The sequence below is a fragment of the Symphodus melops genome (assembly GCF_947650265.1).
Source record: "Symphodus melops genome assembly, chromosome: 22".
In the NCBI taxonomy this organism is placed as follows: domain Eukaryota; kingdom Metazoa; phylum Chordata; class Actinopteri; order Labriformes; family Labridae; genus Symphodus; species Symphodus melops.
In genome coordinates, this window is record NC_136712.1 from 5,229,002 (window position 1) to 5,240,542 (window position 11,541).

Here is an 11,541-nt window from a genome sequence, read left to right on the forward strand (position 1 = left end):
GTCCATGTGACTGTAACCTCCAGCTGTCGGCTCACAGTCACAATGAGTGTCTTTAAATTCAAAAAGAATCTTTCTAAAAAGATAAGCCAACTCTAAACATAAAAATATGTAACTTACCACGTTTCACCAATTTTTAAATCACTAAAGATTTTTTTTCTTGACTGCCTTATAGTTGATGTCTCATATCAATATTCATAAAAGTTCATTAAGAACGCACACATATAAGATCCATTTATTCCAGCTGTACAAAGAGAGTAACAAATTCTGCTTCTTTTTTTTTTTTAATTCTTCGTATTAAACTCGGGCATCGGTTTGTCAGCTGGCCACAATGTTTAATCTGACGTGTCTTCATCTTGAGCTTGTGGCTTTTTTTGATTTCCAATTTTAATCTATTTCATAATTAGACTGTCATGAAATTAATCAGTTTTATAGAATGAATACTGAAAAGCAATCTTTTGTCGCAGCTTCAGTCTTTTTATGGAGAACGGATGAAATTCAGAGATAATGTATTTAAATCAGCAGAGAGTAATAACAGAGTCCGAAAAACAGAAACACATATTGGTTTAATCCCACTGAACACACAGGAAAGTACTCATTTATATTGTGTGTGTGTGTGAGTGTGTGTGTGTGTGTGTGAGTGTGTGTGTGCCATTGTTGGGTTTGTCATCTTTTATTCATGTGTGACAGACACATGGAGTAACATACTAATGGCTCCAACTACATGTACACAGAGCAGCCCGCGGGCACACACACACACACACACACACACACACACACACACACACACACACACACACACACACACACACACACACACACACACACACACACACACACACACACACACACACACACACACACACACACACACACACACACACACACACACACACACACACACACACACACACACACACACACACACACACTGGATGTCTGTAATAGAATACAAATTGGTACTTATGGAGCCAAAGAGAGAGAGGGAGACAAGATGGATTGAGATAATTATAGCCTGAGTGAGCAAAGGTGTGTGTGTGTTGAGTATTTGTGTGTGTGTGTGTGTGTGTGTGTGTGTGTGTGTGTGTGTGAACGCCTGCTGCACTGTACGTAAACATATCTCTGTATGCTTTCATATGGAGCTCATTTTCAGATAGGAAAAAGATGATGAGCTATTGATCAGTGACAATATTTCTTCTCTTAAGGTGTGTGTGTGTGTGTGTGTGTGTGTGTGTGTGTGTGTGAGAGACATGTGAGTGCGAGGAGCAGAGAGAGAGGGAAAGGAAAATGGAAACAGACAATCCCGTTTGTTGAGCTGCCTCTCAGTGTGTGGTCCTCAGACTCGGGTGGGGGGTCAATGTGATGGAACACCTGTGGACCCGCGGGTCTCACTTCCTCGACGGCGGGATTGAAAAACGCAGAGGAGCGTCCGTGTCACGCTGTGCTGGCAGCAAGAAATAAACCGCAGCCCCAGCTCTCTGGTCTGGCTGATTCTGATTTAAGTTACACGTTCCACCCTCAGACTGGATTCTGAATCCGTAACGTCGTATCTGTTATATTCTGAAAATGTGACAGAAAGAAGGACTAACATAGAAAAGGTTTCAAAAAGAGAAAACCGTGTCTGCACAATGTGAGCTCATTATTTAACAAATCCAGGCAACAACAAACAGGAGCTGTTTTTCTGTTTGTTTGTTTTTTTATCAGCAACAACAAGTAAATGCTCAACCAGTAGAGTCTGCTCAGTGGCATCTGTTAATCTGATGCTGCCCCCTGTTGGCAAAATGAACAAAGTGCAAGCATTTCTTTAGATGAAGATTGTTCCTGCGGCCAAACACAGTGACACCCGAACACAGAAACCAACATGTGACATTTTAACACATTACACTGCACAAGCAGAGGGCTAACTACAAAGTGAAATAAAATGAGGCCATGTTTTCATGGGAGCTGGACTGTTATCAGACCTGAAGACTTTGGTGGGGCTGTTTTTACAGGGTTGCTTAACTGAGCTGCCTTTAAATGAGCTCTATCTCTGACTGATTTATTTATAATCCACATTCAAGTAGAAGCTGTGTTAAACAAGGCCACATTCCCTCGCTCTAAATGGGAGACAATTAATAACTTAAAATCTCAAAAATCTCTAGAACCACTAGTTAGCAGAGCTTCGACTGTGGCTGAAATAAAGATCATGGTAGCTTAAAATTCACAAGTCATCTTCTTTGTTATGAGCTTTAGAATAATTGTATCTGTTAATCTCAGACCGAAGTTTCCGAAAAAGCTCGTACAGTACGACTTCTTTTGTCAACTCTGTAAAGAATTAAAACCGAGATCACTGATACAAACATTTGTACCTTTTCTCTTTGTATATCCGTCCTCTTCCCTTCACTGTTCATTTCCCCTGTAATGACGATGTAGCACTTCCTTATTTCTGACCAATAGGCTTACACCTACGAACAGAACCCCCCCCCCTCACACTTGCACATTTGTGAGTGAGCCGATGTTTTATTCAAACAACACCCCTTCGGAGGACGTCGTCATAAACAGTCCTCTCCCACTTGCAGCAGCTCGTGTTATAATCTACATATTCTCTGTCGAAGAATTCAGAGCGGTCCTGTACCTTGCCGACTCGGGTCAGGGTGCCGTTGGGTCGATCTGGCCTCTCCTCGTCAGAGAGCCGCCCGCTGCCGAAGCTGTCCATGGAGTGAGAGGAGATGGTGTGGCAGAGCTCCTCGAAGGAGTAGTCCCTGTCACGGCACTTTTTGATCTCGTGGAGCAGTTTGGACAGCTCGCTTGTCACAGCGTCATCTGGGGGGGGCGAGAGAGGAAGAAGAAAGTAAGGAATTCATCCAAAGCAGCTTTAACAACAAACAGTATGACACTTGTTCTGAGCGCTGTGATGTAAGAGATGGATTTTGGATTCCTGAACGAACACAACAGACTGCTGTAAAACGTCCTGCACACACAGGACTAGATAGATAGATAGATACTTTATTGATCCCGAGGGAAATTCAGGGCATCCAGTAGCAGTATACAGACAGGCCCCCTCCAGTCTCTATACAATAATCCCCCAAACAAGAAGACTAAAACCTATAAAAGGCCTCCTCTGTCTCTCTGACCCGCTGACGTGTTCAAAGTTGAGCAAACTGTGCTAATCACTTTCTCTCGCTTCCTCCGATCGTCTCACAGGTAATTAAGGGGAGCTGCTGACAGTGGGTGAGAAAGCAGAGAGGATCAGCAAGAATCCAGCCTGTTGTCGTGTCACGTTCAAACCACAGGGGGCAGCGCTGGACAAGGAAATGTCCTAGCCGCTCAGAGCGGCAGTACCCGTTCTTTTCCACTGACGGAGCTGCTCTCCACGTCCACACAGGTTTCAAAGGCAGATCATACTTGAGATCAGATTAAGAGGGATATTTCTATTTCAGAAAAGAAACCAAAATCCACTTGAAACACATTTTTGGTATTCTTTATCTGAAGCCTGTGTTTGTGTTGGCTGACACTACATTACTGATATGATCGTCTTATGCAGGTTATAAGGACATTACAGCATAGTGAAACAACATCTGGGGGATATGCAACATGTCTTTGGCCAAGATGAGATTATTTTCATCACCTTTGACACTGTGTGTGTGTTTGTGTTTTTACTCACTCTTGTGTCTGAGGGAGGGGGAGGCAGAGGGCGAGGGAACAGAGGTTCGAGGTGCAGGGACGGGACACTTGCGGATGGGCTCCTCCGTGATACTCGTCCTCTCCATCTCGTCCATCATATATTCTACGGGAACAAGAGGGGAGTCGTGAGGGCGAGTGGTTGGAATGGAGAATGTGGTGGCAGTGGGAGGCGAGTAAGGAAAGGTGGGGAGGGGGGGGAAAAGCATTTCAGAGGCATTTTCACCGGATCAATATAATAGCACGGCCATCAGCATGGCGAACAACTCGACTCGAGCTGCATTCAATTCTCACTTCTTCTTTTTTTCATCCCACACCGTGAATTCCCTCCACAGCTCCGGCTAATAGAGCTCACTGCTGTTGATAAAAAAAAAAAAAACGAAAGAGGAGGGGGGAAAGTAGGGAGGAAGCCAAGTCCGAGTCAAGACTGACAGTACAACAGGCTAAAAAAAACGTCAAAACAACCAGCAGCTTCCACACAGAGACCTAATTACACTCAACAAAAATATAAACGCAACACTTTTGTTTTTGCTCCCATTTGTCATGAGATGGACTCAAAGATCTAAAATTCATTCCAGATACACAATATTACCATTTCTCTCAAACATTGTTCATAAATCTGTCTAAATGTGTGATAGTGAGCACTTTTGCTTTGCTGAGACAATCCATCCCACCTCACAGGTGTGCCACATCAAGATGCTCATCAGACACCATGATTAGTGCATAGGTGTACCTTAGACTGTCCACAATAAAAGGCCACCCTGAAATGTGCAGTTTTTGCTTTATTGAGGGTCTGGGGACTCAGAACCAGTCAGTATCTGGTGTGACCACCATTTGCCTCATGCAGTGCAACACATCTTCTTCGCATAGAGTTTATCAGATTGTCAATTGTGGCCTGTGGAATGTTGGTCCACTCCTCTTCAATGGCTGTGCGAAGTTGCTGGATATTAGTGGGAACTGGTACGCGCTGTCGTATACGCCGGTCAAGCACATCCCAAACATGCTCAATGGGTGACATGTCCGGTGAGTATGCTGGCCATGCAAGAACTGGGACATTTTCAGCTTCCAAGAATTGTGTACAGATCCTTGCAACATGGGGCCGTGCATTATCTTGCTGAAACATGAGGTGATGTTCATGGATGTATGGCACAACAATGGGCCTCAGGATCTCATCACGGTATCTCTGTGCATTCAAAATGCCATCAATAAAATGCACCTGTGTTCTTCGTCCATAACAGATGCCTGCCCATACCATAACCCCACCACCACCATGGGCCACTCGATCCACAACATTGACATCAGCAAAGCGCTCACCCACACGACGCCACACACGCTGTCTGCCATCTGCCCTGAACAATGTAAACCGAGATTCATCCGTGAAGAGAACACCTCTCCAACGTGCCAGACGCCATCGAATGTGAGCATTTGCCCACTCAAGTCTGTTACGGCGACGATCTGGAGTCAGGTTAAGACCCCGATGAGGACGACGAGCATGCAGTTGAGCTTCCCTGAGACGGTTTCTGACAGTTTGTGCAGAAATTCTTTGGTTATGCAAACCAATTGTTTCAGCAGCTGTCTGAGTAGCTGGTCTCAGACGATCTTGGAGGTGAACCTGCTGCATGTGGAGGTCCTGGGCTGGTGTGGTTACACGTGGTCTGCGGTTGTGAGGCCGGTTGGATGTACTGCCATATTCTCTGAAACGCCTTTGGAGACGGCTTATGGTGGAGAAATGAACATTCAATGCCCGAGCAACAGATCTGGTTGACATTCCTGCTGTCAGCATGCCAATTGCACGCTCCCTCAATGCTTGCGCCATCTGTGGCATTTTGCTGTGAGACAAAACTGCACATTTCAGAGTGGCCTTTTATTGTGGGCAGTATAAGGTACACCTGTGCACTAATCATGGTGTCTGATGAGCATCTTGATGTGGCACACCTGTGAGGTGGGATGGATTATCTCAGCAAAGCAAAAGTGCTCACTATCACACATTTAGACAGATTTGTGAACAATGTTTGAGAGAAATGGTAATATTGTGTATCTGGAATGAATTTTAGATCTTTGAGTCCATCTCATGACAAATGGGAGCAAAAACAAAAGTGTTGCGTTTATATTTTTGTTGAGTGTAGAAGCCCCAATATTGTCAGAAAAGTCTACGTCTAGGACTCTTTAACATTCAGCTCAATTAGTATGATGCACGGCCGTATTTGCATAATATGACCCTGAGTAGTGGGAGAGTATATCAGTCAAAACAAAAGGCAGGATTAGAAAGCTTTGACAGTTTTATTCCCCTAAGTAGATCCTTTATTAACACCAGAAGAAGACAGCCAATTGAATTACAGTCACACATTTAAGAAAGCAACTTCCTGCTGGACGGTGGAAACAAATTGATTCTGAAGAGTAGGATGAGTCATGTGCTGTGCATTATATGATAATCTGTCTATAATTAGGTGCCCGTGGCAACACGAAAGCCCCCTCAGCTGTAAGGACGGGAGTAAATGACAGGTCTTTTGTTATTTGAGTTGGTGTGTATTTGTGTGTGCGTGCGCGTGTGTTGTGTGTGTCCTCCGTCTCCTCTCCAACAGGAAATGGCATGCAGCTGATCTTTTTTACTAAGTCGCAGCTGTGTCCTTTTTCTGCCTCCCTCGCTCTCTCTTTTCTCCCTCACATTCAGTCTCCTATTGATGCTCAAGTCTAAAATCGCTTCTCGTCCAGCGCTGCCATCACGTTTTGACGGCCCGTATTCCAAACACCATGTGCACCATCACGTGGTTTTGACATTTAAAAAAAATCTACAAGTGGTCTATTTATGTCTCTGAAAGTGTTTCCATCTCTGATTCTGGACGTCTTATCGTCTTTTCTTTTAAAGAGCAGTCCGTAAAGCGTGTTCATGAACCCCTAAGAGTCTAAAAGTGAGTCATTTGGGCTGCTAAGTGTTTCAGCAACAGAATTTGGAAGATTTAAGGATCCAGTTCGGAGGAAAAGGAGATTCAACTTTGGTTAATAATGCAAAATTTACAACTCCTCCATGTGTCGTTTATGTCTTCAAATGAGTCTATTCTGTGAATCGAGTTTGGTCTTTTCCACCACTTCTTCCCTCCTTTAGTGACTTTTTAAAGAGGGATTTTATCAACGGTCTAATGGAAGAAGATGTTGTTGCCAAACGGACTGAAAAAGGAGTCACACTACCCCCTCCGCTCGTTGCATCACTGCGTCCCCCTGGTTTTCTGTTTGTTATTTTCTAGCTGTAGATCATGTGTAACATCCCTGTGATTCAGTGTTTCTATCTTTGCCTCCTATAAGGCCGACTCTCTGTTCAGTCAAGCTCCGACATATTCTCCTCATCCTTCAGCTCTCCATTTCCGTCTGCCTGAATCTCTCTCTCTCTTTAAATCTTCGGTTAACTCCTGCCTCACATACTCCCACAGATCACACGGGGACCGATAGTGAAAGCCTCCAAACCTCTGATTACAGCGTTCAAAAAACGGAGCCTCATAACCACCAAGAGACAACGCTGTCGTTACACGCTACAATCTGGAGAATCTTTGGCTCCCCGGAGACTGTGAAGAAACTCCAACTTACAATCATCGGTCACACGCAAGAGCACACTGCAGTAAACATGAGGGGGAAAAAAAAAAAACAGCCTTTAATAACAGGTGGGAAAGTAAGACGAGGAAGTCCGGAGAAAGAAAGTGACAGAAGTTCAATGATGCTGTTTATTCTCTATCTGAAACAGACCGACAGCACGGGAATGGGACTTCACTTATATCATCCGGATTCTTTCAGAGTCGGACATTAAAGAAGTGCTGTCCAACTTTATGAGCTTTATCGCCCCCCCCCCCCCCCGAGGACAAATCACGTTCTTTTTTAATTGGATTAAAAACTAACTAGTAACCACTTTGATTGTAGATGAATCACAGCAGACAAACAGACTGCTGTTTCTTTCATTGTGTATTTGACCGTTTTCCCTCTTGTGGTTGCTACTTTTTTTTTTTTTTCCCCAATCTTCGGTAGTGTAACAGGTGACAAGGATTTTTGATGATTCCCTCAGACGAGAAAAGACGCTCGTCTCCTGGCACGCTTCCTCGTTGCGCTGCCCTGTTGAACCCCTTGACCTCTGAATTTGTTTTCATCTGTATTAAAACACTTTTCTGCTTTCAAGTATAGATGCTAAATTAAGTTGAGAACATTAATTTGAAAATAGCACATACACAGATATGACATAAAAATAGCACATAAATGGCACATCAAATGGATGTTGTTCTATCTCCGACCGGTCCTATGACAAACTGTTGCTTGCATTAGGTTCCTAGGTTTGTATTGAAAGTGCATCAACCGGCAGTGGAGGAATACGGAGGACAATAGGCGTCAAGGGGTTAAATCAAATCGCCCATTGGAAGCTGAACAGCATGCAGTCGCCACTTTATGACTCCTCATAGCGGTGCTTTAAACATCAATACGGGTAACGTTTAGAGTCAAAATGCCAAGAAGAAGTTGACAGTAGAATATTAATAAGAAAAAAAAGAATATTAATAAGAAGATGAAATCTGATTTTCAGCCACGTCAGCCCTGACACACTTCATGCTCTTCCAGATACCATATGCGTCTTTAATATGTCTTATGTTGTGCTACATTTACTCTACGTGAGACTTGAATTGGTCGCTTGAGTCATGAGTCGAGTTCCTCAGAGTGTGTGTGAGTGTGTGTGTGTGTGTGTGTGTGTGTGTGTGTGTGTGTCTTACCTTGGATAACGGCAGTGATCTGCTGGGATTTCTGTGCAGGATGTTCTCTCAGGATGTCCAGAGCTGTTCTCCCCCGGCTGTCCCTCAGATTGGTGTCGATCTCTGACACACAAACAAACACACACAAACACACACATACACACAAAATGAAGGCATTGAGAAGAATGCACAGTAAAAGGGGTCAAAGGTCAAATCAAAACACCCATGACTTTTTAAAACAAGAGAAACCTTCTTAAAATACACTTTACTACATATACAGACAGGATGCTCCCACATGTGCACTCACACTCAGATCCACTCATTCACTAAACTGCAGTCAGCTGAAGATGAATGAGCTGCGGTCACTGGAGGAAGATGGTGGGACTTTTATTAATTCATGAAGACTCCTTTAACTCAGAACATGTAGCGCTAAGACCAGAGAGCAGCAGGCAGACACTGCTGACAGACGCAGATTCTCCAAAAAGGTTTTTCCTTCCACCTTAATTCCTCGTCGACTGTAAGCCGGTATAATCCCTACCTGTGCTCGCAAATTCAATTCAGCATGACGAGTTAATGTGATTCCTGTCACTCAGCGCGGTACTATAAAACATGAATGGGAGACGAATGACTGTAAACAGTGAGACTGCGTTTAAAGACGACCAGCGTACTCTGGGTCTTCGCTCAAGTAGCACTGTACAGAAAAAAAAGCCTGAAAAAGAGGAAGGCTTCAAACGATGTTCTATCAACATTTAAAGCTAACTAATTCACCAGTGACATGTTGTTGGTCTCTTATCTTTGCTCATCATTACGGGGCGCCGAGTGTTAGGCCTGTAATCCTCGAAGCCCAGGTTCAAATCCAACTATCAGGCTGTCTGGACACCTGAACACTTTTGATTCTTAGATAGCACTATTTTAATCAATGATGCTATGCTTCTGTGAACTGTACTCTGTATCTCTGTCTGTAACTTTTTAGCTGCTACCTGTCTTGGCCAGATCTCCCTTGGAAAAGAGGTTTTTAATCTCAATGGGACCAACCTGGTTAAATAAAGTTTAAATAAAAAAAATACAAAATAGGGGGGCGCCGATAGCGCAGCGGCAGCGCGCGTACCATGTTGAGAGGCTTTGCTCCTCGCGCGGGCGGCCCGGGTTCGCGTCCGGCCTGTGGCCACTTTCCCGCATGTCTCTCCCCACTCTCTCCCCCTTTCCAACTCTATCCACTGTCCTCTGACTCTATCAATAAAGGCAAAAAGGCCAAAAATAAATCTTAAAAAAACAAAAAAAAACAAAAAAAAAACAAAAAAAACAAAACAAAATAAAACTCGTGGCACATAATTCCTCACTCTCTCTGTTCCTGATTTCAGACTCTTCTATACAATAACGCCTCTGTTAAGTCCAGTATATATTTCGGATGTAAAGGACTCCAGAAGTATAAAGTCCCAGCAGAGAAATCGTCATCAATCTTCCTTTTTCACTGCATCTTTCCTGATTCTCGCAGGGCGAGGTGTGCCAGTGTTGAAACTTAACAGACACTGCAGTAGAATGGCGTCCGTGCGTAACGAGATGCTGATTTTAACACACACACACACACACACACACACACACACACACACACACACACACACACACACACACACACACACACACACACACACACACACACACACACACACACACACACACACACACACACACACACACACACACACACACACACACACACACACACACACACACACACACACACACACACACACACACACACAGTTCAAAGGCTTGTACAGAGTTCAGGTTCAGTGGAGCAGGTCAGTGCAGCGCAGGTTTTGATTCAGGATGTTAATAGAGCTGAGGTCAAAAGCACATGGCCACCCACAGGAAGTCCTGCAGGAAACAGGAAGAGCTGAAGGAAAGGGAGTGAGGGGTGGCAGGGGCATCAATGGACAAAAGTGTCCAGCTTGAGTCTGAATACATACATAAAGCATAACCTATCGTATCAAATACACTTTTTAAGAGTGGAAAAAAAAAACACACAAGGGGATTCGTCTGTTCTGGCAACTGATTGAAACATTTTCCTCACAATACTCATCTCTACAATCTTTGACCCAGATACAGAGTAAGTGACATCATCAAAATGAGACAACACGCGTCATCATATCCTGTTCAACTTTGAGCACCGTGTTGTGATACAGCCAGAGAAAAAGTTCACCTAAGGAAAAACATTTAACCCACAGAATGACGGAGCATCGAGACGCAGGTTTAAAAAAAAAAAAAGAAAAAAAAAAGGATGAGGGAAGGACAAAAGTGAACAGATTGACTTTGTTCTCCCAGGATACATTTATGGGCTCACCTGAGTCGAGAAGAAGGCGAACTACGTCCATCTTCCCAAAGAGAGCCGCCTCATGGAGGGCGCTGCCGTTCTCCGTCTAAAAGAAAGAAGCAGAGTGCGTGTTAATATTCCATCACTTTGACAACTGAAAACGGAGACAAAAATAGACATCACAAAATCACAAGTGGATTGGGAGCACGAAAGGCCTCACCCCAAAAGAGCTCAAGGATTAAAAAAAGGGAGCAAGACGGCGATATTTGGATCTGATGTCATCTTACAGGGAGATTTAAAAAGAGCCACAATCCCTTCGCCTGCAAACAGCGTGAGGCCGCTCTGATTTCAAACCATTACACAAGCAGGGGGGGAGCCTTCGTGGAAACGTCCCAATTTCCCTTCTCCATAACCCCAGCCCTGTATCTGCCCCCAGTGCTTCTAATGGGGGATATTACAGATACAGATATGACGCAACACATGGAAAGCAGCGAGGGGAGGGCGCTGGTAAGTGCTTCATCTTGGATCAGCGGTGATGAGAAGAGTCGACATTAAACAGAGAAACACTCAGAAGCCACCAGAAGAGAAAGAGCATGCCGAGCAGAGTTTTTTTTTCTTTTTTCATAAACCACCTGATTTAACGTGTCCAGGTGTGCAACTTTTATGTGACGATGAAATACTTTTGACATTTTTCTTGAGGGTAGCTCGTGACACATTCTGCTGTTTTATGACACACAGGTTTGCAAAGACCTGACTTATAATATAATCTTGTTGAAACATATCACACTGGTTTTTGTTCCTGGTGTACAAGGTTGTTTTTTCTTTTACATGCTTATTACTTTGTACAGAATT

The 11,541-nt window shown here is 43.9% G+C and overlaps 1 protein-coding gene across 3 annotated transcripts in view; it reads right to left on the bottom strand.

The window, feature by feature from the left end:
• anks1b (ankyrin repeat and sterile alpha motif domain containing 1B) overlaps positions 1-11,541 on the bottom strand; it is a 183,902-nt gene that overhangs the window by 102,918 nt on the left and 69,443 nt on the right. For all 3 annotated transcript variants that reach the window (XM_079335793.1, XM_079335792.1, XM_079335795.1), the window contains 4 exons: positions 10,720-10,795; positions 8,397-8,498; positions 3,641-3,763; positions 2,612-2,799 (listed from right to left, as the gene is read on the bottom strand). In XM_079335793.1, the coding sequence (XP_079191919.1) occupies positions 2,612-2,799; positions 3,641-3,763; positions 8,397-8,498; positions 10,720-10,795 (489 nt within the window). The remainder of the gene's footprint in view (positions 1-2,611; positions 2,800-3,640; positions 3,764-8,396; positions 8,499-10,719; positions 10,796-11,541) is intronic.